General features: G+C 37.0%; 1 protein-coding gene across 17 annotated transcripts in view; it reads right to left on the bottom strand.

Annotated features, from left to right (window-relative positions):
• DLG2 (discs large MAGUK scaffold protein 2) overlaps nt 1-27,132 on the bottom strand; it is a 2,039,030-nt gene that overhangs the window by 511,869 nt on the left and 1,500,029 nt on the right. For all 17 annotated transcript variants that reach the window (XR_005020917.1, XM_036860586.1, XM_036860590.1 and 14 more), the window contains 3 exons: nt 20,895-21,031; nt 7,197-7,341; nt 4,331-4,469 (listed from right to left, as the gene is read on the bottom strand). Coding sequence is in view for 16 of the 17 variants with exons in the window: in XM_036860586.1 (XP_036716481.1) it covers nt 4,331-4,469; nt 7,197-7,341; nt 20,895-21,031 (421 nt within the window). In the remaining variant the exon portion in view is untranslated. The remainder of the gene's footprint in view (nt 1-4,330; nt 4,470-7,196; nt 7,342-20,894; nt 21,032-27,132) is intronic.

Here is a 27,132-nt window from a genome sequence, read left to right as displayed (position 1 = left end):
TTTCTTACAACAGATAGAGTAAAATATTATGAACATTTGGAACAAAAGACTGCCAATTTGATATAATTTTATAGGTTGTTGGAAGGTTCCCATTTCACAGAAATGTTTCCCTGTCAGCCCCAGTCCCATCATTAAAGATTCATTCCCTTGATTTACTATTTTAGGAAAATGTAAAGTAGGCCCCAAATGTAAGCTACTATAGCACCTTAGGCTAATAATAATTTTATATAGCTCTCTAAAGATGACAACTTTCACACATGTTATCACATTAAAACCTCACAATTCCATGAGGAAATTTGAGGACCAAAATTGACAGATGAGAAAATCAAGACTCAGGAGATTGAATGGCTTATTCAGGGTTATCTAGGTGGTAAGTGGTAGTACCAGTCTCCTGATACAAGCCCAATCCCCTTTACCCAACAGCTTTACATAAAAAGAGACTGTATGAGATGGTGGGTTGGGGGGATGGGGATGAGGACTTTGAAGACAGACCTGAATTCAGATTTTGATTCTTCTATTTGCTTGCTGTATGATATGAGAAAATTACTTAAACTCATTTTTGTTACCTGTAGAAATCAACACTAAGAAAATTATATAAATAATATCGGAGCAATAACGTATATGAAAGCACTTAGCGTAATAGTGCATAGTAGTGATCTTTTTGTTTTTATTACTCTATGTATTTCCAATCTTATGACTAGGTTGCAGATGAGAGAAAGGATAGAAATATAAAGACAACTTAAAGGTAGGTACCATTTTTCTTATGAGCCTTGTATTCAAACTATAACAGGTGTGTTCATTTTATTCTATTTCACATTCTTCCTTGAGTATGCATGTGCTATCCCCTACCATGAGTGCCCTTCCTGATCTCTTGACTCCCTGACGAATGCCTACACATTTTTCAAGCTCAAACACAAGAGTTATCTCCTCTTTAAAACGTTATTTGAGGTCACAGTCTGTTCCTGTGGCATTCACGTAAAACTCAAAAAAATTATTTATAAATATTTACTAAGTGCCTCTCTGGTGCTGGGGAACTCTGCTAGGGCAACACGAGAGTACTTCACTGAACTGATCTAATTTTGTTTGTTTCTGTCAGTAGTTCCCACACTTTGGGGTTTTACAGTACTTTTACATTTAAAAAATGAGGACTAATATAAAGTTGCCAACTTTTCATTTTCTAGGTTAGGATATAATAAGTAACTGCCATTGACTACCATAAAAGAAAGGGCATTTTGACACCAAAGTATAAAATCTCAGGACTAAAAATATACATATAGGCTTTATGGGAAACTTCATGGAGGGGGTCTGCACCATCAGGGAATAGGTACTGGGGGATCCACTGGTTCCACGTATATTTTTGTCCCAATTTGATAGTTCTTAGAGATGTTGTTTCTTATTCCATTTTGCATCTCTACTGCAGTGCCCACTGTCTAGTAGGAAGTATTCAATGAATATTCATGAATAAAGCGGTGAATATGCCTCAGAAAATATTTACCTCTGAGACCTGTGGTAATGCCTTATAGCACAGAGCACCTGTGAGAGGATACAGCAGTGGTGAGGACGTGAGTGAGGTGTCTGTGTGTTTGTGTGTGTAAACTGATATAATTTATTTCACAAGTTTCCCAGGCACCAGACGTTCAGAAGATTTCGTGCAAAGTTATGAGATTGTCCTGCCAGAGGGCAAGGAAGGAAGCTCGCAAGAAGTAAGACACTGAGGTATATCAATCTAGGGAGAAATGAAATCTCTTCCCCAGACACCATCTGAAATATTCCATGCGAATAGGTAGATTGAGAATTATAATGAGTATACCTACAGCAAACAGATAACATTCATTTAATATTCATTATGTATCAGGCACTGTTATAAGTTCTTTGTGTGTATTATCTCATTTAATCATTACAACAACCTATTGAGAAAGATTTGATTACTATCCCCTTTGTAGAGATGAAGAAACTGAGGCTTGCAGTGGTTAAAAGATTTGCCCAAGCTCACACAGTCAGCCAGTGGTAGAAGTGTGTCTCAGACTGGATCTAATTGTCTTCAGAGCTCATCAAAACTCTTAGGTCCCTTTCTAGCCACATATTTTTTTTATGATGAGAACAGTTTTACATGACTTGGTTTTCATTTTAAAAATAAGGAGAAAATTAACATGTTTCTTCCTAGCCAGAATTTTAAAGCTGGCAGGGCACCCAGTTTTCCTACTTAAAAGCTGTGTGCCCACAAGCAAGTTCCCTAACCTCTTTGAGCTTCAATTCCTACAGCTCTAAAATGGGGATGACAGCCCTTCTTTCTGTGTTTTGGGGAGGATTAAAAGGATAGTGTAAGTAAAACAGCTAGCAAAGGGCCTGGATTATGAATGGGGTTTAATAAATTTTAATTCACTATGGGGCCTAGTAATATAAAATGACATTTTCAAATTAAAATCCTATCAAATATTGGTGATAGGATGAGAGCAAATAGATTATTGCTCTGGTGAATAAAGGTGCCTATATTTATACAATCTTTAGAGAACCATGAGGATTATCTTTGCTGCAGCCTTCATTTTAATTAAGAGCATAGAGATTAGACATATCAGCGTAGAAAGAGGTTTATATTTGATTTAAACCACAGATGCACATTTGCAGCATCTAAACATTCCATTCCTTGGCTAAAGATGTAACAAGCCACTTCAGCAAACCTGAAATTGCAAAATAAATGGAAAATGCTTAATCATTTAAAAAGAAATAGCAAAGGAATGAAAAGACCAAAGCACACACGGACACCAGCAAGGAAAGTTAAGCAGCAGGAAGTCTCCTCAATTTTTTTAAAGGCGGACAAATGACTTCAGTAGACAGGCAGGATATAAAACTAAAGGATCCATCTGTATCGCTTTTCCACACAAACATTTTCAGAAAAAAAGTGTACATATCTGTATGCAATCTCATTTTGGGTAAAAGTTTTTCTCAATGAGAAAAGCAAGTTGCAAAGCAATGTGTAAAATACAAACTTATTTTGTAAAAACAATGTCAAGCCCCACCTACATCTGAGTATGCTTTGTACACGTCTGTATGAACATAGAAAAGGTATGAATGGTTCAAGCCAGAATGCCACACTGGGAACCTTGCCGGGCTTGAGGGAGATTTCTGTTTCTTGAACATCTTTGCATTACCTCACCAAATGCAGTGAGCACGTATTACTTTGGAACAAAAACATTTAAAGATAAAAAAGAAAAAAAATGTACCTTTCCTATTATTCATCTACCCCTTCATTCATTCATTTGTTCATCATCCAAAAGTTACTTAAACCTGACCAGTGACCATGATGTAAACTAAGTTGGTCTTCTCTGAACTGTCAGACCTGACTTTTTCAGAGGCATGCCAGCTAAATTTAGTTCTTTTAAAAAAATAAATTTATTTATTTAATTTATTTATTTTTGGCTGCATTGGGTCTTCTTTGTTGCGTGCGGGCTTTCTCTAGTTGTGGCGAGCGGGGGCTACTCTTCGTTGGGGTGCGTGGGCTTTTCATTGTGGTGGCTTCTCTTGTTGCGGAGCACAGGCTCTAGAGCACAGGCTCAGTAGTTGTGGCGCACGGGCTTAGTTGCTCGTGGCATGCGGGATCTTCCCTGACCAGGGCTCGAACTCGTGTCCCTGGCATTGGCAGGCGGATTCTTAACCACTGCGCCACCAGGGAAGCCCTAAATTTAGTTGTATTTTGTGGGGTTACCCATGTGGTTCTGTGCCGTGTCCTAAAATCCTGTCCTGTTCCCCTTTGAGACTGAGATATATTAAATTCAAACCATTTGGAGTTAATTTCACTCCTTTCCTTTCCACCTGTAGTTACTGCACTCGGGGGAGGACTGACTGAAGCCTCAGTTCCAGTGAATTATGTGTAGCTGTTGGTGGCAAGAACATGGAATTTAGAGTAAAAAAAAAAAACCCAGAGTTTTTCAGTTCTGACTCTTCTACGAACCAGATACGTGGTTACAAGGGGACGCGTACATACTACTATGCTACTTCCTTCTTTCTGAACCTCAGCACCATCTTCTGTCTTTGAGTAATGATACCTATCTTACAGTATAGCTGTAAAGCTCAAATGGTGTTAGATATCGAAAGTCCTAACAGATTGCAAAGTGATGCTTGTGTGTCTATTACTACTTCTCCACAAAGAATTTGTGGTTTTTGCTTCCAACAGAGGACAATGACACATGTTTATAAGTCTTGGCAGATTTCCACTTGAGGTGAGACTATCATAAGTTTGAATGGTGCTGAGAAGCAACAGCTGCCATGTTAGGCAAATGCAATTTCTTCCTTGTAATGATCGCAAACCCAATTAACCAAAAGCATATCTGACCTGGTATAATCGTCTTCAACAAGCATGTGCTTTGGAATTGGTGAGTACCTTCCTGGAGAGATGGGCGGCAGGGAGGTTTTGTATTCTAAAGTGCCATTGTTGCCAGAGAGGAGATGGTTTCCCATTGGTGGAGAATAAGCTAAGGGGTGAAAGAAAAGAAAAGAAATCTGTTATGTGGGTGATTCAATGTGTCATGCTACAGTTCTGTTAAAAATAGAAAGGCTTTGCTATACGCTAAGAATTTTCTGATCCTTCAAGAGGAGGGAGTTGCTGTTGGTTTGCATTAATATGTACAAGCACATGGTGACCTTAAGGATTGGAAAGATGTAATAACAGTCATATCTGTAAGCCCAGTTTGTATAATTAGCTGAAGAGAAAAACTGGAGGAGAGACCCAGCACTCATATTTTCAGAACAATGATTAATTTTCTATTGAAATAAAAATGTTAGCTTTTTAATTGCAGAGCTCACATTCTTTTCACGTAATTAATATCAAACCATCAAAAGCAGAAAGCTCTTAGGAGCAAGTTCTTGTATAAGACTTTAATCCCTAAATATGCTCTACTCCCATCCCAGAAAGGCTAACTCTGGCCTTTCTCTTCTGTTCCTCACCCCAATTCATCCCCCTTTTGGGTGACTGAAAAGCCCTCCTAACTGGGTCTCCTGCCACTGTTCTCTCCCAAAATCCATTTTATACATTGAGAAATCCAGGTCTGATCATGCTGTTCTCTTGCTTACACACTCTCCATTGCCACTACTGTATTGAATATAAATTCTCCCTTTCACCATTCTTACAAGATTGACTCATTTCAATATCCCCCCTTATGAATCTCCTATGGTCCTTAAGTAAGGCCTGTTCTCCCCAATATCTGTACCTTTGCTCCACTCTACCAGCTACCTGCAACTTCTCTCTCCTATCCCATCTCTGATACCGAAATCTCATCCATTTTTTCAAGATAAAATTCAAATGCCACCCTCTGCGTAAAGATTTTTCTGATCTTCTGAAGACAGGTGATATCCCTTTCCTTTGAGTGCCCAAAGGACATTTATTTTTACCTCTCTCATGGCATGTACATCCCTCTCAGTCTGCCAGATATTGCTACTATTTATATATCTGCATTAGCCTTCCTTTCAATGAAGGCCATGATTTTATCTCCTTTGTATCGCACATATTACCTTACAAGGTGTCTTGCGTGTATTGAAATTACTCAATACACAGTTCTTGAATTGAATAGCAAGTTTTGTTTTCTCCTTTTTCTCTTGGATGTTGACCTTATATGCCCTTCAAGAAGAGGCTCACAGAGCCTCAAAACAGATTTTTCTAAATTTATCCAGTTTGAAAAACTCTGAAAGTTAACACTCTTTCATATCCTGAGGTAAGGCTGATCTCATCTTACTTCTTGCTTGACAAAAAGACATATTTTGGGGCAAGTCATTTTAGAATCACCATTAAGAAAAGCAATAGCTAATGTAATGGGGCAGATAACAAAATCATTCAACATTTAAATTTCAAGAGAAACGTCCAAATCTAAGAGAGGTCAAACAACTTGCTTAAGACCATAGTACTAATTAATGACAGGTCCTGAAGACATTCTGAGTTCCCAGTCTCACAAATGGTTTCTCAGAATTTCAGAATGAGCACATTTACTCATGCTGACAAAACTCTCCCTTAAACTCACATCAAAGAAATGAATTGCTTCTAAATCTAGTCCCCAAGGACAGAATCTTCTTGTTGACCTATTAAGAAGAGGGGAAAACACGGGGCTTATGCAGCAGTGGACTTTGTGAGGACACAGTAGAGCATCTCATTGTTAGTTGTTGCCCTAGAAGCACACACCTCCACTCCATCTCCACTGTCATAGTGATCAACAATTTTCTCTGGCTTCCCTGCCAATATATCAAATGCTGGTAAAGGTAAGAACTATAATGATAGTTATTAAGGATTATGATTTCACCAACTGAGGGCAAGATCCTTTCCCCCAGGAAGAAGCACAGTGCTATCTCTGGTTTATTTTGCCAGCCCCTCTTTTCCACTCTGCTGCTATACAGATTTGAACTAGGAAGAGAGACTATTAGGACATGAGAGCTATCATGCTTTAGGGGCCTGAGAAACAGATTTTAAAAATGCGTTGCCCCTTGGAATACTACTCAGCCATGTAAAAGAATGAAATAATGCCATTTGCAGCAACATGGATGGACCTAGAGATCATCATACTAAGTGAAGTAAGTCAGAAAGAGAAAGACAAATACCATATGATATCACTTATATGTGGAATCTAAAATATGACACAAATGAACCTATCTATGAAACAGAAACAGACTCACAGACATAGCAAACAGAAGTGTGGTTGCCAACGGGGGAGGGGTTGGGGGAGGGATGGGTTGGGAGTTTGGGATTAGCAGATGCAAACTATTATATATAGAATGCACAAGCAATGAGGTCCTACTGTATAGCACAGAGAACTATATTCAATATCCTGTGATAAACCATGTAAAAAAGAATACGAAAATAATGTGTATATATATATGTATAACTGAATCACTTTGCTGTACAGCAGCAATTAACACAACATTGTAAATCCACTATACCTCAATAAAATAAATTTTAAAAATGTGTTGCCCCTATGCTGTTGTAATCACACTGTCCATAACATACATCATCAAGCCTTTCCATAAGGGTGAATCTGACAACTCATCAGGTAAGGCCTCCAAGGCCACTGGGGAGTCAAGTGCAGGATCTCCCTGAAGTATTTCCACAGGCTAAAAAAGAGTGAAGGTGCAAGTAGAGGACTTTGCCAAGTTTTGTAGAATTCCGATTTTGCAAACCTGGCATGCTGTTCAAAGATGACACTGAGCGTGGTACTTACAGTGAGTAATATCAGGTGGACCGTAAGGGTCAGTCATATAAATGGTGGTGGCTTTGCCAACTTTTAGATAAACTACATCTGACGTGTTCTTCAATATTGCTACCGCCTCTTCATGTGTTACTTCTTCTAAACTGTAATTGTTTACCTGAAAGGGGGAAACATTCATGATTAGAGCCAAATCTAAGCAGGTGAAGAGAACTATTCAGGCAAGAAGATATACAAAATTATGACTTATGTAAAGATGAAATTGCAATCATTACAGTCCAGTATCTATATCACACTTTGACAGAACAGATGGATTAAAGGCATGAGCCAAAGCAGATAAGGTACAGTTGTTGATGCTAAAAAACAAGGTTGCTTCTGCCTTTTTCTAAGAGGAAACGATATTTTACAATAGAAATCAGAATACTCTTTGTGGAAAAAGGAACAAAGGGGTCAAATGTCCTTCTTATGCTATAGTGACTGTGATTTCAGAAGTAATATACATCCATTGAAGAAAACAAACAAAAACAACAGAAGAAAATAAAAATGATCCCTAATCTCCCTATATGGATATATTTCTTTAAACGACTGTGACCATATTACACACACTGTTTTGGAACCTGCTTTTTAACTTCGAGTGAACATTTGCCTCTAACATGAACGTACTTCAACAACATGAGTTTTGTTTCCTACAAAGCACTGTGCTGCATTACTATAACATAATGATTTAACTAATCTCTTACTAAAGCATGTTTATGCTGGTTCTAATTTTATTATAAATGATGTTGCAATAAACTTTTTTCTATATTTGTACACCACTTTGATGACTTCTTCGGGATAACTCATACAAACGAACACTGGACAAAGTATATGAATATTATAAGGGCTCTGATACCTGTGTCCAAAGTGCCCTTTGGAAACATGAACCAGTTTACTCTTAGACCACAATTATACGAGAGCCCCCATTTTCCCACAGCTTCACCAAACTTGGCTTTTCTCACTTTAAAAACTGTTCGCATCAAAATGTCATTTAACATGAGTCTATTTTCTAAGGAAAGAGTGCTAATGTTGGAACATAGAACTTTTCAGGTGAACAAGTTCAAGAGTACCTTATTGCTATCGGCTTTAACAGCAACTCCTCTTTTGTTATTGGACAGAAAAGCCTGTGATACCTGAGCAATTACTACTTCATGGCAGTGGCTTACAGTGGGTCTTTGCAACACTTCTCTTAAATGGTTTTCAAATACTCAGGAAATATTTTACATACCTAGGTTATCCTTATTTGGCTCCTATTTTTTTATGAAGCAATTGTTTAGTGGGTTCCTGCTGAAATGATGTGGAATTCAAATAAATGTGATAGAAATGTAAATAAATAAAATAGATTGGATTCCTACATATTCTCTGTACTATCTAATCAGCACTTTAGTCATTTAATACCTCGTAGCATTGCTTTTTATTTTTGCTTCACGTTGCTATATAAATTCCATGTGTCAGTTAATCCTTGGTGGTGTAGCCCAGGTTAGGGACCCTGGAACAGGAGGGAACTGAACCTGACTGCTGACCATGAGCTCTCCAGTAAGCTGTAAGCCTCTCTACCGGTTCCGACAGTTCTCTTCTAGACAAGTGACATTCTTGTAAATCTTTTGTATTTCCAGTGTCTAGCACTTGTTTATTCATTGATCAAATATTTATTGCATACCTATTATGTGTCAGTCACTGTTCTACATGTTAAGAGATATAGTGATAAAAAATAAGAATGATAATCATAATCATAGCAGACACATATAGCCTTATTACATGTCAGGCACTACTCTAAATTATTTTACGTAGATTAACACAATAAAGCCCCACAATAACCTATATGCTGGCTATTATAATTACTTTCATTTTACAGATGAGAAAAGCATGCCTCCAAGAGGTTCAGAAACTTGCCCAAAGTCATTGATCTAATTGTAGTAGAGGCAGAATTCAAAGCCAAGCAGTCTGGCTCCAGGGACCATGCTCTTAACCACTTATCTATACTGCTTCCTCCAGATGGACACAGCCCCTGCTCCCATGAGACTCACGTTCTGATAGAACATAGCTGTTTATGGAATGAATGGATAGAAAACTAGACCCATATAGAGTGGGAATGTAGAGGGACTAAGGCATGGGGAACACAGTTGATGATGGCAGCCTTTAGTTATAGACAGAGAAATAACAAAAATGACAGTAATAATAATAAGAGCTAACATTTATTTAACACCTATATGTCATATATCTTGGAAGTACTACGTATATATTTTGACATAAATCATATCATTGGTCCTGGTTATAGCTCCATGAGGTAGACATGAATAATTAGGCCCATTTTACCGGTGAGAAAAACTGACATTTGAAGAGGTTAACTTGCAACAAATAGGTCACACAGACCCCAAGTGGCAAAGCCATCAGTTGGGTCACCGTCCTCCCGAAGAGATGAAAATGAGACGGCCCTTGAGTGTTGGTTCATTGAAACCTAGGGCTTACATCATCTATTCTTTCTTCCTTTAGGGGAAGAGTCTCTTTCCAAGTTTACATATAGAAGTAATGTGAATTCCTAAGTGTTATAAAAGCCTGAGTAATCATTACCCTTCTCGCTTAATCCAGTGGTGACAATATATTGCATCAGCCAAATACACTGACAAAGTCAAAAAATAAATAAGTAAAATGGGTGCTTCCCTGGTGGTGCAGTGGTTGAGAATCTTTCTGCCAATGCAGGGGACACGGGTTCGAGCCCTGGTCTGGGAAGATCCCACATGCCGCGGAGCTACTAGGCCTGTGAGCCACAACTACTGAGCCTGCGCGTCTGGAGCTTGTGCTCCGCAACAAGAGAGGCCGCGATAGTGAGAGGCCCGCACACTGCGATGAAGAGTGGCCCCCGCTGGCCGCAATTAGAGAAAGCCCTCGCACAGAAACGAAGACCCAACACAGCCAAAAATAAAGAAATTAATTAATTAATTAAAAAAAAAACAAGTAAAATGGAAAGTAGTTTGATGTAGATAATGTTTCTTCAAAACCTTCTTGTATATTTGATTAATCACTTTTTTAAGGGCAGTACCACTTGTACCTAGATAATGAATATTTACAAATAATGCTCATATTACAATGGTTTAAAATGTGTATGGAAGTGGGTGTTTTCTCTTAAACAATGGTTGCCTAAGGTGGCTCTGAATATTGTGACCGTGCACCCCAGAAACATCTATATTGAAAAAAGAGAAGAGAGGAGGCATTTGTTGGCATAAACAGTGAGGATCACAATCCAACATAGAAAGACCCTAAAGGCTAGAAAACAACTGGATTAGACTACAAGAGGCACAAAAGCTCTGTTCCTGACAGGGCTCATTGTCTCTCTCTCCAGGGTACAGAAAGCACACAGCTCATTAGATTAGCAGTGAAAAAGAGATGTGGCCAGTGTTTATTAAACTGCACTTTTTCCATTTTTAAGTTGGGCCTTGAAACAGTCTAGAAGATGTTATCTTTAAGTGTGTTTTCTGAGAATCACTTCCTTAAGAGACTCTCAGACCACCAGGAAAATATTTAGAGCAGAAAACAGAAGTTGAGGAAAAGTTGGAGGTGAGGAGTGAGGAAAGAGAGGATATTGGGGAAAATATTGGTAATTTAAAATAGTGGTAGTTCAGTCAGTTTTTGTTTGGTGACTATGAAATGTTGGAAAATTTACACTGATTTTCGTCATGGAAGAGGTGGTGGCAACAATATGTAGTGATTAAGAGCACATGCTTTTGAGTCATGCAAACCAGGACTCATCCTGTTCCTGGCACTACCTAGCTGTGTGACTTTGGGAAACTTATTTAACCTACTTAGCCTCAGTTTTGACATCTGTAAAATAGGTATGAGAATAATCACTGCCTCAAAAGGGTTATTGATTTAAATGTATTGCCCTATGTAAAGTGGCAGGCTCATTACTTATTAATGTGAGCTCTTGTTACTATTACTACTGTCATCATCCATCTCTCTTCTCAGGAAACAGGAATTCTGGGTGAAAATTTTCGCTGAGCATTTTCCTGTAAACATCTGTGAACTGATGAGTTTAATTAGAGAACTGTTGATGAGGCTTCTGTGTGGTCTTTTTAAAAATTCAGAATAGTATAGGATCTGGACCCAAAAGTGCTCTTTTGTGCTGAAGTCTTCAAAATGCTTTTCACGAAAGTGGGTTTATTTGGGGTAATTATATGTGTGCATTATCCTCTGAACTCTCAAGATAAAGGGCCTACAGCTGGAGCTGATTGTACACAGAGAGAAGGGACATTATACTGATTGGCTGGTTGCTCTTGTCATTGTTTTCCATTGTCTTTTTCCTTTTCCTTTTTTTCTTTTGCATCAAGTATCTGCCTATAATGGTGAACACTGAGCAACTGGCCTGGTTTCAGAAAAAAAATCATGTGCATTTCAATGAAGTGTTTCTGTGGGGTGTGCTACACAGAGGGGGACATGTGTGCAGCCTGGCCATGTATTTCAATAGGACAGAGGACTGAGGCCAAGAGAGAGAGGTTGGAGGTGAGATGACTCATTCTCTCGAGTGGAAGACGGAGCACTGAATTGGAGCATGATGCCGACAGAAGAGGGCAAACCAGTTGAAGAAAGGGGTGCCAGGAGACTTGCAAGAAAGGAAGATGGCAAGTGTTGTGGGAATTCAAATAAGTGTTAGCAAATACATATGTGATGGTACAAAGGTGGGAGGTGTGCGGGCATGAGAGGGTGTGATAAGGAGAAATGAGCAATGTACAGATGGCAACATACTGACCTTTCCATATTCATTCAGGAATAGCAATGTGGTGAGACGAACTGGGAGGTATTATGGACATAAAAATTGTACTAAGACATAGTACAAGGAAATGTGAGACTCTAGAAACACTGGAAAAAAACATCACAAACTCCAAAGTTAACTTTTAAAAGAGAAGACAAAGTAGATGATCACCATATTGTAAAATAACTTAAAAAGGGGGCCAATCTAATGTAGTAATGTCAATGGTATGAAAATAAATATGCATAAACCAAAGACTGAAATCTCTGCAGTCCATTGTAATGAACTGCTATAATAAAATTTGTTTTAAAAATAACTATGAATACATGAGAAATGTTAATAATGGTTATCTCTGGATAATAAATATTTTCTTATTTTACATCTTTTCAGAAATGAGATGGTTAGAACAAAATTAACTATGGTTAATTATGGTTAGAACAAAATTAGTTATGGTTAGAACAAAATTAAATCTATTTTTCAAATGAATAAGAACAAAAACCTTAAGTAAGGGAGAACAGAAACTAAGTGCGGTGACCTCTTTATGAGACACACATAACAAGATCTCATGAGTAATGGAAAATTGGAATAGGAAAGAAGGAAGTTGATTTCTCATGCCCAGTGAATTTACTTAAATTTATGAGAAATAATAGCCATATTTTAAACCTAGGTGTTTTTTAGAAATGAAGGCAACCTGGTATACAATGAGAGTAATTTTGAAAGTAGACTCAGATCTGCTATCAATTTCTAGTTTTATGAATTTCGGCCAGTTAACATATTTACTGAGTTTTAATTTTCTTATATGTAAAATGGGGATAATATTGATTTATTTGCTGATTTACTTGTGTTTATGAGAAAGAAATGATACCATGAACCTGAAAAGACACTGTATAACATAAAGCAGTGTACGAATAATGATCAAACATCATAATCAGACATAGTGCTTTGGCTGATCCTAATGCTGAAATAGTTTCTTCCTGTTCAGGGTTCTTTCTGTGAAACTGATTTCGTATAACACTTACTCCTGCAGTGCCTCTTTCCATCTCAAAGACTGACCTTCTCAAGGGCAATGATTAGATCGTTTTCATCTTTGTATTCTCCCAGCTGACACAGCATAAACAGTAGGCACTTAATAAATGTTGAAACAATCCGCTAAATAAGTTAAAAAAACAATGTGGCATATCAAAGGAAAAGCAACCAAAATTCCCTATGTTATAGGAAGAATGAGGCATTTGTGTTGAGCTTCTATTTTACATTTGTGTTGAGTCAGAGAGGAAAGGATAAGGAATGAAGGTCATTCAACCAACAATACATATTTATTGGACACTCACTCTGTGTCAGGCATGGGATAGAAGAATGAAAGGCTGGTACAAAATGTGAACACCGGCTCGCATCAGCTTATAAGGGACATAATCAGAGCTCCAACAGTGCAAATCTCTTCCTCCTCAATTAATCATTAATGCATTTCTTTTTTTTTAAAACTATTTATGTAGCATTTTTTAAATAATTAATTAATTAACTAATTTATCTTTGACTGAGTTGGGTCTTCGTTGCTGTGCGTGGGCTTTCTCTAGTTGCAGCGAGCGGGGGCTACTCTTCCTTGCGGTGCACGGGTTTCTCATTGCGGTGGCTTCTCTTGGTTGCAGAGCACAGGCTCTAGGTGAGCGGGCTTCAGTAGTTGTGGCACACGGGCTCAGTAGTTGTGGCTCGCGGGCTCTAGAGGGCAGGCTCAGTAGTTGTGGCGCATGGGCTTAGTTGCTCCGCGGCATGTGGGACCTTCAAGGACCAGGGATGGAACCCATGTCCGCTGCATTGGCAGGCGGATTCTTAACCACTGCACCATCAAGGAAGTCCCATTAATGCATTTCTTCATCTTTCATTGCATAGAGAGAGAGAGAGAGCAAGTGCCACTGATGTCTTGATTGACTTCAGCTTCCTCTATAGCACTGGTCACCAAATGGACCATATGATAGGAACCCCAGTACAATCAGCTGGGTATAGGAAGAAATATCTGAACTTCTATTAATATTTATCACATCAATCTTCATCTTTGTATTTCTTGTGCATGGTTTAAAATAAAATGTATATATTACTATAACAATATATGAATGCAATCTAAAGTAGAGAAATATACATATATTAAAGACAACTTTTTGTGTTTTAGTGATGGGGTGTGCTGTTAAAGAATTTTAAAACCACCGCTCTATACTAGGTACCGATATATGATGACTATAGAGTAAGTTCTATAAACAGGGTTATTAAACTGAATACAAGCAAAAGAAATAAACAATATAATGGAAGGCTTTAACCCTTTATATAAAATCCCTTTATAAATAGAGCCCTTAAACCCTTAAATAAAATATATCATTGCATTTGCATTATATTGTAATTTTATTGTATTTGAGACAAATTAAAAGGGAGTCCAAGAACTAATTATCCAAAAATTTTTTCCCCTGGTGTTTCAGAAGGTAATCTAACTACTGGAGACAGAGTCTGAAGGGTGAACTATTTCTAATGCCTTCTAGCCCATGACTGGAAATTGCTAAATTATGCTATACCAGCTTGATGCAATGAGCATTACCTCAGAAGTCGCCCTCAGGAGAAGCAGTGGAGCTGCAGCAGAGTGGGGTAGGATGTGATTAGGTCAAGGTAGAATGATGGTTCTTAACCTGGCTGCACATTAGAATTGTTTGGAAAACTTAAAAAAAAAAAAAAATGAAAACGAGGCACGGTTCCTACCCCAGAGATTCTGATTTGATTATTCAGGGTTGATTGAGGCCTGGGCATTCATAGCGTTCAAGAACTTACCATGAGATGCAAATGTGTAACCAAGATGGAGAACCAGAGGGGTTGAGTAAACTGCTGAAAGGAATGTGGCTTTAGAAAATTGATATCTAGGTCTGAATCCAATCTCACAATTTATTAGTTATGTAATATTGGAAAAGTGTTTGCATCTTTGAGTTCTAACTTTCTCTTCTGGAAGATGAGAATAGCAGTAACGACTGCCCTATCCATCTCTCAAGTGTTGGAGTGAGGAGGTGCTGTGGGTGAAAGATCTTCTTAAGGAGGAGGCAGTGTGTTGGTGGTAGGAAAGAGCCATGTGCAGAGACAGTTATAGCTTTTGGTTCTTATTTAAGGTTGGCCTAAACAATGAAAGTGTTTTAAAATCCTCTTCATTATTCAGATAACTCCTACATATTTGCATGGTCTTCAAGATGATTTTCTTATTGATATTTGGATGAAACAAGGTGATAGTGGGTCCTCACAACTAATACTCCTTCAGAAAATTATCTTGTTTCTACTCATCTTCCCTAAATCTATTTAATGTCCTTACCATAGGATAAACATTCTGGAATAAAAATAGGAGATGCTCACACATAGCGCATCCCAGAGTGACTCCAGTGAACACTAGTTCTAGGTATTTCATAAACATTACTTAAGAAAAAAGTTCCACAGTAAAATATATTTGAAAGTTAGGGTACCAAAGTTAAATTAGTTCCTTGACTGGAGGACTTCATAGACCCTTATATATGCTAAAGTTTGTTGAGAATCTACAAAAGAGGTGAGATACAGGTTGTAGAATTTCAATTTGACTATAGATGCTTTTCATGTGACACAGACATGAGACTAATATTTTAAAACACACTTGGGAAACACTGATCTAAGGCAATGCTGTCATGGTATTGAGGACATAACAAAAGATCAAAGATGAACATGACTTGCCCAAGGTCAGTTAGGTAGAGTTAATGCTGGCTGCCTAGGACTTGAATCCAGATATCTTATCTCTGAGTCCACTGTCTTTCCATATTATTTCAATGCCTCATTTACCTTTCCTCTTGTCTTCGGCTTCCCTTTAAGCAAAGAAAACATACAGACTTATTTTCTGTAAAAGATGTAAAAAGTCTCTCACTGACAATTTTTTCTTCAAACGTCAAGCAAAGGTTATGGAAAAAAGAGACTAAGATTATAAACTTTAAATCACAATGCGACAGGGGATTTGCCAATTAACAGTTCATGTTGTCCCTTTAGAGAAGACAATTAGATGACCCTAGATTCAAAGTTTCTGGTATTGTGTAGAAAAAAGACGAAGAAGATCACATTTCTGTAATATATGTGGCTCTATGTATCACCATGGTAGGGCTTAATAAAAATGAGTGTGTAAAAATATATGAAAGAATTAGAAAATTATCAATACTGTTAACCTCTGACCATCTGTTCCATGAAGTTCAAGGCCAAGAGGGAATCTATTCAGTCTGAGATTTCAACACTAAGCTACTGGTACAATCCATTAAAGTCAGATGTCACTGTCATTTGAAAAAATAAAAAACAAAACAGAACAAACAAAATTCTAGTGAATGATAATAAGTGCCAGTAGCAGGGGAAATTTTAAAAAGTGTTATTTTGATAAAGAGAACATATACCACACATCTGGGTGACCCATGAAACATCAGAGAGGTCTGACATTAAAGTCATCTTATTTGAAACACTAAGGGGCTTATTGCAAAGGTTTTAGGCAGGATAATTTTTTCTTACAGTAGAATAAATGTAAAGGTCAGATGCAATAATATTGCCTGTTTTTTTTTTTCTTTTAAGTTGGGGAATAACATTCTAAAGAATCAAAAGAAGTTTTGTTAAAAGGGTAATCTATTTTCAGAGGATAAATGGATGTATGATAAAATTTAGTGCAAGAGTGAGAGGAAAAGTGTAAAACATCTTAAAAGACTGAGAAGTGGAGAATTGGCAAGACATAGCTTTTTAAACAAATGTGGAAGAGGAATTCATATTCATCATTGTGTTTCCGAGAGAGAGCTTTACTAAAGGGAGAGACCTTTACTAAAGGGAGAGCTGTATAGGGAAGTATATTTTGATATAATTTTAAGGAAAACATTTTTACTGATGGTTAGTATCTAATGGATAGCTTCGACGAGGCATTCCGTTCTCCATCCTTAGAGAGTTCTAGCAGAGGTGAGGGACTATTTCACATGGTTGCTTTTCTGTGGGATTCTGATGTACTAAATGAGAGTTGGAATAAGATAATATCTAAGATAGATACTTTTCAATTCTGACATATAAGAAGTATTTAGGGAAAAAAAAGTACCCAGTATATATGGTATGATTCAGATGGTGTCCAACATTAAAGTTATTTCAGTTGAGAAACTGAAAGGTTTATTACTAAAGATCCCCCACTCCCACCCCCTGCCAAAAAAAAAAAAAAAAGATTGTGCTCTCACTGCAGGGTAGATGCTGGGAGACTTCCTGAATTATGGTGATCTATCCACAAAAGTCTAAAGAAATTAATGGAATTTTATCCTCGATCAGCTTACTTACAGAACTATGAATGAATAACATATGGAGGAATTTTTCCTAAGAAGTGAGAGAAGGGAGTGGTACAAATTGTTTTAAAAAAAACCTATTTATAGAAAAATAGAGTGTGGTACAGCTGGTAAATCACAGAATCTAAATTATTCATACTTCCTTTGGGGGAGGAGAGTAGAAGAGGAGAAAGATAAAGAAGACATGAATGTAGGGTAGTAAAGGGAAGAGGAGGTGGAAAGGAATGACAGAAGGAGAGCATTAATAAATATTTTTGGTTGAAGCAAGATAATTGATCTTTTGGGGTGGCTTCCGGGACTTTTAATTTATGCTCTCCCTCAGGCTCATTTTTCTTTCAGAATTTTATAAAATGAATAATTTTCTTTCATTTCCAGATTCAGCTTGGCAGTTGCCTTGAAAGTACTAATTATGTTTTCCTTACGTAAGAGGAGAGAGACCTATGATTGTTGAAGCTTCATTTTTTTTTAAACTATGCTTTAAAACTCAAAACAGTTAAGGATTATGTCATAGCTATTTTTGAAATCATTTTGTCTACAATGAATATCAAGAAAATGATAATGGAAAAATAGCATGGTGCCTGGAAAATCCTTTGACAGAATTATTTAGACTTTGAGGGTTTTTTTTAAGAATTTGAATATAAAGCTAAAAATTTAAACAGAACTTCAAGAAATGAGCAAATGACATCTAACTTGATACTATAATAGCAGCAGTTGAAGAAATAACAGAAGAGGTCCAGAAGAGTTTCCTACATCCAAACTCTTACAGACAATGAGCCAAAGGTCAAATCAGTCGCTATGACACATTAATTTAGAATGAAACTGTCCTCTTCATTTTTCAATTTATCACTATGTAGAAAATGGATATCACAGTTTATTTTATTCCTAAGGCCACAAACAATAAAGTTTGTCTTCTTGAGAGAAGTCGTTAGAGAGAAGTTGTCTTATATCCCAATAACACTTTTCTGTTTCAGAAGACACAACATCATAAGAACCAACTTTTAGGACTTCCCTTGTGGCGCATTGATCAAGTGTCTGCCTGCAGGGGACATGGGTTCGAGCCCTGGTCCGGGAAGATCCCACATGCTGCGGAACAACTAAGCCCATGCGCCATAACTACTGAGCCAGCTCTCTAGAGCCCGCGAGCCACAACTACTGAGCCCGTGTGCCACAACTACTGAAGCCCGCGCGCCTCGAGCCTGTGCTTCACAAAAAGAGAAGCCAGTGCACTGCAATGAAGAGTAGCCCCCCACTCGCCACAACTAGAGAAAGCCTGTGCACAGCAACGAAGACCCAAGGCAGCCAAAAATAAATAAATAAATTTTAAAAAATACACAAAAGAGCTTTAAGTTAAAAAAAAAAGAACCAACTTTCACGTCAAAGGCAAAAAAAACAAGCAAACAAAATTCAGAATGTCCTGAGAATGGAAATGGTGGTTCTACTATACAGCCTGGTGCCTATAATTAACAACACTGTACTGTATACTTAAAGTTTGCTAAGAAGGTAGATCTTATGTTAAGTGTTCTTACCCCATACACACACAAAATAATAATGATAATAATGATAGTGAGAGGAAACTTTGGGAAGTGATGGATAACTTCATAGCCTTGATGGTGGTGATGGTTTCATGGGTATGTACTTATCCCCAAAGTCATGGAGTTGTATACATTAAATATGTACAGCTTTTTACATGTCAATCATACCTCAATAAAATGGTTTAAAAAAAATAAAAATAAAATTGTAGCAACTTCAAGTGGTAAAGAAGCCAAAAACTCTTAGTTGCAACTTTGACTGAAGTCATTAATGCCACATTTTTTGCCCATTCAGTTTGACCATACTTCTTCTGCTGACAGAGTTCCTTCCTGAGAAGTGGCTGTTGCCTGGGACATGGTAGGTACTCAATATATTACTTGTTAAATAAAGGAATTAATGAATGACTGAATGATAACTAAAGGAAGGAAGGAAAGAACTGACTGACAGATTTTAGGAAACAAATGCAAAGACCAAGTCTGGTGGTTACAAGCATTTGAAATCCAATTCTGTCCATTGTTAACTATATGACCATGGCCAAGTTAGTAAACCTCTCTCTATACCTCAGTTTCCCTTTGCTTCTATAAAATAGGCTGTTATGAGAAATATATACACATTACAGAAAAACATTTAAAAAAATACATGGAGCACAGTAAATGCCAAAGAATTGTTAGTTATCAAGATTATTATAAAGCTCTTATCCAGATAATTCAATACAAAAATCATTAACAACTACAAAATTAGCCCAGTGGGACTACAAACAACCTGTCTAGAGTCCAGGGACATGGGCACAATGAACTTTGAGGTTCAACCCCCAAAACTTGCACATGTCCTAGAAATTACTATTCTTTTGAAATTGTATAGGTTGATCCTTCCCAAACACTTCTCATGAAAGTATTGGAGATAATGGCTCCTTGTGACAAAGATTCAAGACCCTGTTTTACAAAGGGAGACATATGACTAGATATAACTAGATATACTTCTCTTACTTGACGGCTATCTTCTATTAATTTTCAGTATTTGATTATTATCCTGTAGATTTAATATAAAACAGTAAATGGAGATGAAACAGTTTTTAGGTGCAATCACCAATTTTTTACTGCTTATAATTGCCTACATTTTGCTTTTGTTTATCATATAAACTCTACGGCTCAGAAAGCGTGGCTGCGTGTTGGTGTCAATCGTTGCCCAAGACTCCTGAAGCATGTGAGCGGCTGGCAAGTAAAATAGCAGAAACCCTGTCTGAAAGGAGAGGGGGAAGGGATCCATTTGCACACGTGACAGAACCCAGATTATGAATTCTTGGAAGTCAGGAACTGTGTCTACACTGGTTGAACCGAAGAACACAGAGAGCCATAGAAATGTACAGATCAATAAACCAGATCGTGTTGTGCCCTTTGCTATGCAAAGCCCATCTCTCTACCAGTCTGGATTTAGCAGTGTCTCTGGCTGATAGGAGATGGATGATACCGGAAGAACAACACATAATCTCTGTGCCTATGAAAACTGGTGAAAATTTAGATTTCTGTTTTTAAAATGTCAACAAATCAGCTCCAATTATACCTGTACTTTTGATATCTTTTACCACAAAATCTGCTCTCCCTTTTCTATTTCCACCCAAGGTCACTGCTTCCTCCCCCCCAAATTCTTATGTTGAAGTTCTAACCCCCCAATATGACTGTATTTGGAGATAGGGTCTTTAGGAGGCAAGTAAGGTTATTAATTAAATGACTTAAGGGTGGAGCCCTAATCTGATAGGACTAATGGCTTTATAAGAAGAGAAAGAGAGAGAGAGCTTTCTCTCAGCACAAGCCCAGAGGAAAGGCCATGTGAGGATGCAGCAGGAAGATAGTTGTCTGCAAGCCAAGAAGAGAGACCTCACTAGAAACTGAATGGGTCAGAACTTTGCTCTTAAATTTCCCTGCTTCCAGAATTGTGAGAAAATAAAATTTCTGTTGTTTAAGCCACCTAACCTATGGTATTTTGTTATGGCAGCCTGAAATGACTAAGACAGTCATACACTGGGAAACAAGAGCTTTATAAATATACACATAGTTCTGCTTGAGTCACACTCACCATTAGTAGTCTGTCTCCTACTTGCAACCTTCCATCTTTCTGTGCAGCTCCTCCATCTATAATTTTAGTTACATAAATGCTGTTGTCTCCAGGAATGTGTTGGTTCCCCACACCTCCTGCAATACTGAAGCCTAAACCTACGGAAAAGAAACAGAAAAAGAAAAGCCTTGTATTTGTTTAAGAAAGTGCTATTAGTCACATTTCAACAGTCGAAAAAAAATTAATCCTCAATTTATTACAACAGTAATAAATAACAATAAATTCTACTTCAATCAACTGTGTTCTTTAAACATTTGAAAGCTTGTTGATTAATGCTAATGAGGCAAAACACAAGTGCAATCCTGCCCACGTTTAGTCTATGGGATCATCTTCGTTGCTGCTGTTGTTACTCTAGCATAGAGAACAGAAGTCCTGCCAGTCATTTGGGTAGAGACCTAGATATTTTTGACATTTCAGAATGAAAAGTACAGCAATTCAAACATTCCACAGATTCTGAGATAAGAGCCATGAGGAAGATACATTGGATATCAGTGTAATAATTTCAGAGAGAAGATAAGGAAAAGAAGCTCGATGCTTGCCCTTCATGTTTCCTTCTCTGGGTACCTTGTCATATTTTCACACTTCCTGGCACTTCCTGTTATTAACTTATAGTTAATAAAGAATGAACACAAACGAATCACCCCTGCACCCAGTCTAAAGAATAAAGAAATAGATTATATACTTTGACTGTATTATGTTTGTAACAAACCACGAAATATGAAATCATTTTAAACATGGAAAATTTCCTTTTTTTTAAAAAATTTTTGTTTTTTGGAAATTTTCCATCTTGAGAGAAGAATTTTACTATGCTATGGCTTATAATATTTTTTCTTTCAGTTTTATTGAGATATAATTGACACGCAGTACTGTATAAGTTTAAGGTGTACAGCATGATGATTTGACTTATATACATCATGAAATGATTATCACAGTAAGTTTAGTGAACATCCATCATGTCATATAGATACAAAATTAAAGAAATAGAAAAAAGTTTTCCTTGTGATGAGAGCTCTTAGGATTTACTCTCTTAACTTTCACGTATAACATACAGCAGTGTTAATTATATTTCTCACGTTGTATATTACATCCCTAGTATTATTTACCTTCTAAGTGGAAGTTTGTACCTTTTGACTATCTTCATCTAACTCCCCCTCTCCTCTTCCCCCACCTCTTGGTAACCACAGATTTGATCTCTTTTTCTGTGACTGAGTTTGTTTTTGAAGTATAATTGCCCTATAATACTATGTTAGTTCCTATTACACAACACAGTGATTAGATATTTCTACACATTTTGAAATAATCACCATGATAAGTCTAGTTACAATATGTCACCGTACAAAAATATTACATGGTTCTTGACTATGTTCCCCACATTGCACATTTCACAACCATGACTCATTTATTTTGTAACTGGAAGTTTGTACTTCGTAATCTTCCTCACCTATATCTTCTCTCCTCCCCACCCGTCTCTCCTCTGGCAACCACTTATTTGTTCTCTGTATTTATCACTGTGTTTCCATTTTATGTTTGTTCTTTTGTTTTGTTTTTTAGATTTCCACATATAAGTGAAATTATACAGTATTTGCCTTTTTCTGTCTGACTTATTTCACTTAGCATAATATCCTCAGGGTCTATACATATTGCCATAAACTTTTATTTATATTAAACTATGGAATGATAACAAGAATAGAGTTATTAAAAAATCATTATGAGGCCATTTTAAAAGAATGACTGATAGACTCTTTAAAAGTATAAGAACAAAAAAAATCTTTCTCAGAATATAATTGAATACACATTCAGTACAATACTTGTAGCATATATTTTCATTGCATTTTGAAATTATAATAATTAACATGAAAATTACTCAGAAAGATAGATATAAGTCAAAGACATTTGTAACTAAAGACAGAACATTTCTGTAACTTGCTTGTCTTAAGAAATTAAACCCCCCCTCACACACACACCCCTAGTTGCCTAGTTTTAAAAAACCACACACTTGTTTTATGATAAAACAATCATAAAAATTTGTGGCACTTTATACAACAATGAAAAACACTTTAAAAATACTCCATTTCACTATCCTTGTATTGAATAAATATTGAGCAGGGCTATGTGCTGCTCTTAAGATAGCGTAAGTGATTAGTTAATGGAAAAATAATGGCATGGTAAATTATAACGTAACACCTCTGGAATCATACCTGAAATGAAATGATTTTTTTGTTAAATTAGTTGTTAACAATAAATGGAAAATGGATTTAAATTGATGGGGCAATTAAAATAAGTGTTATTTAATTTCCTTCTAGAGTGGGTAATTATTCTTTATTGATGCTTTGACATTGCATAGATCTATAAACGTATTTGTTTCCCTCATATTTAAAGAATTTGTTTACCAAGTGAAAGATGACCAAGGGTAGATAAAATGTCCCCAACTGGCTTTTCCTATGAAATTTAAAATACATATCAGCTCATGTTTTCCAAAACTGTTATTTCATATTTATATATGATTATAGGAAAGTTTAAAAAACATATTTACAAAAGTTTCATAGCCACACTCTAGGATCAATCTACTGCATTTACAATAGTACAGAATTCATTCCGAACTGTGGACAAAAGGTTAAAGAAAATTCAGGGACTCTGATTTACATCTACTATGCCAACAGTAAATGCCACAGCCGGTCTGAGTTACAGAAGAGCTAAGCAAACAAATTACCACTATAAACAAGGTTAAGTCCAACAAAGGGAGTAACTATGTACTTGACATTTGAAGTTGAAGATTTTACCAAGACAATGAAATCACTGTGGATACCGTAGACATAAATATATCAGCTAAAAAGGAAACAACGTTTTTTCCACTAAGATTAGGCTTAAGCACTTCTTAACTGGTGACTCTGCTTAAGCTAAAGTATTTTAAGTAAGAGCCAGAGAATGGCTCTAAAGGTACAGAACTAAACATTTCCCCTAATTTCTCTTACTTTGGTGGAACATGGATACATTTAAAAATAATCAATATTTGATCAACATTCAACCATATTCCAGATATTCAATTCAACATGATAGGTAAACGTATAGCTTATGTCTACATCCAGAATACAAGGTTATTTACAGGTGGAAGTATCCATCTGTGTTATAAAATCAAATCTGGTCCTATCTATCCATCCATCCATCCATCCATTCATTCATTTATTCATTCATTCACTCACTCATATATCCACTCATTCAACAAGCATCTCCTGAGTACATACCATGCATTGTATAACCAGCTGCTATCAACTGTAGCCAACATAAATGTAAAGAAATGGATTGACCAGAAACAGTACAGAAATAATGATCCATGAGTTCACATGAGTGACTGTGGCTGAACCTGGCTGAAGTAATGCTCTAAATCCAGATGATGTCATTGCTTTTTGGAGGGCTGCTCTATGAAGACAAATGTGGTCTAGGTCCACCAAGCCATAAGACCAAATCCAAATGATCAGTTTGGAGACACTGGTTTCCTTGCACACACTCTGTTAAAGCAGGGGTAGTCTGTCTACATTATAGGATCATTCTCTACCCTCATTTGCTCATACTTCCTTCCTTCAATCCACTCTAGACACACTTACTGCCTTGATATTTCTAGAACATGCCAGACACACTCCCATTTTAGGGCACTTGCTCTAGCTGTTTCTGCTGCCTGGAACACCCTGCCTTCAGGCTGTTGTGAAAATTTCAATTTCTCTGGGAGCCTGACCCTGACCTCCCTATTTAATACAGTCCCCTAACAATCCATCCCACTTCCTTATCCTGCTCTATTCTCAGTGTCCCTTAGCACTTATTACCTTGTGATATACGATATAAATCATCTATGTATTTTATTTAATTTTTTATTGCCTATCTCCTTGATGAAAATATAAACTCCAGATGACAGGGATTTTTAACTATTTCATGCTATGCAGTAGAACAAGGGCAGATACATAGTTACCTCATAAATATGCATTAAATGAAAGAATGGATAAACATATGAATATAAGAGGATGAGGAAAATCACTTGTCTCTGAGAAAGACTCCCCTTTAATATGAAGCTGGTGGCTTCAGAGAGTGAGGAGCAGCTGAAAAAGTGAGCGCCGTTAGTTGGAGTTGATGAATGTATATGTTACATTTCCTCATTGAACTCTGGTTACCTCTCCATCTTAGTCTACACAGAGTTTATGGCAACCACTGTGCAGGCAGTGGGACAACAGCGGAGCCAGCTTCGTATCCTGATTCTTCCATCTACTAGCTGTGTAAACTGGAGTCCCAATCTCCTCAGGTGTAATAAGGGAATAAACGTATCTATGTTCTTTAGTAATTGGCACATAATAGATTCTTTTTTCAAATGTCTTTTTAAAAATGTTATGTAATTTTGAAAGGTTACTTTCCATTTACAGTTATTACAAAAATAGATTCTTGATAAATAAAAATTCTCTGCTTTCAATAAGCTCTCAAGTTGTTTGGAAAACAGATACCTAAAGATCTTGACAGAACTGAACTGGCTAGGATAAGTTCTGTAATGGTACTGTGATATGTGAGTACAGAGGGGGTCATGACTTACTTCTTAGAAGAGCAGGAGGAGAATCAACAAAAGGTTTAGCATTTGGGCTGGATCTTGAATACAGTCTTAAGTTAGAATTGATAAAAGAGAACGCATCTTTAAAACCAATACATCAGACTGACTAAGTAACTGAAGAGTCAGCTGCCCTGACTTAGATCATACAGTGCTCCTAAAATCCCAGCTCCCCTGGCTGGAAATTGAGACAAAAATGCCTAGCAAACACTCAAAACCTGTATTTACAGTAAGATAAGCTAGAGTGGTCCTTAACAAGACAAATACAATGAGTATTATAAAGATTTGAGTAAGGAACACTGATTTTTGGTAAGTGACCAATTTAGAGAATTGGTTACAATATTGAAAAGATGTGTCCATGATAAAGAAATGGACTAATCAATTATAAAATAAACTCAGTGACAAGAGTTGGTAGGTCTCATCCTAAAATCGTGACCCTAACACTATCGACTGTGGAAAGTTTGGCTACTGAGAATAATACTAAACATGCCTATACATGTGTCAGTAATAAACAAAGCTGACACAGAACAATGTAAGTATTAAAATCACAAAAGGAAGTAAAATCAGTGGATATTTCAGTACTCTGGCAAAGGAAAAAAGCAACCTATTACAAACTGATCTGTTTGACAAACCTGATGTGCAAACAATTTCAGGATTACATCTAGTGCATAAAGCTGGGTTCTTCTTTCCGTATTTCCTGCATATCCCCAGATTGTATATCCTCATGTTAACACAGGAGATGCAGGCGTAGGGAAAGGAATGTCTGAACGTTGTTTAAAGCCTTTAACTTAACCTTTTCCCATGCAAAATCTTTTCCTTCTCCTGTGAAAAAAGAACACGAGGAACGATCACCGTTCACCCTTTCCCCTTGGTGCCTGACTACGCTGAGAAGCAGGTGCCAGTGGAAGGTGGAGGCCTGAAGGAGGAAGTCTTGGGAAAACGGACTGATTCTGCGTGCGGGAAGCTTAGAATAAAAACCCCAATACTTGAAAGAGTCATGTGACTACAATGTACCCATATAGTCTTTATGGGTGTAAAGAACTAAGCCCCATAATGTCTTATAATCATTCGATAACATGGTCCAACTTCATTTTATGTGACTTTACTAGGAGGACACTCTGGGGCACCTCCAAAAATTTAATATTATTAAGCAGACTGCTTCTGTCACAGTTTATCTAGGATCTGCAAGGTAGAGTGTTTAGTGCTTTACAAAAAAAAATATACTATAGTGGTATTCTGTACATTCTGACTCTACTATCCTATTTTACTAAAGGAAACACAGAATCCACCCTGAAGCCTGGCAGGCTTTGTTTTAGAAAATACAGACAACCTAACTGCTGAATGTGCATTCATTTCAGTTGACAAACAAAACAAAAACTTCACCTGTGGGTCTGGTCTACACAGCTAACAGACTATTTTACATCTCTTCTCCTTAAAAAAAAAAATCATTGCTTAAAAAAGTACCAAAAATGTGTCTTTCATTTTAATTTGAGAGAATAATTAATTAATCATATCTACAGTGCCCGATGAGGTTAAAGACCAAAGCTGTATTTTCTTACTCTCTGGATTCTCCCTGGGTTCAAACGACCAAGTTTGGCATTGAAAGAAGTGGTTCTG

This window comes from Balaenoptera musculus, chromosome 8 (genome assembly GCF_009873245.2).
Source record: "Balaenoptera musculus isolate JJ_BM4_2016_0621 chromosome 8, mBalMus1.pri.v3, whole genome shotgun sequence".
Classification (NCBI taxonomy): Eukaryota; Metazoa; Chordata; class Mammalia; order Artiodactyla; family Balaenopteridae; genus Balaenoptera; species Balaenoptera musculus.
The sequence above is the reverse complement of the archived record's forward strand: the minus strand, read 5'-3'. Positions and strand labels throughout refer to the sequence as shown.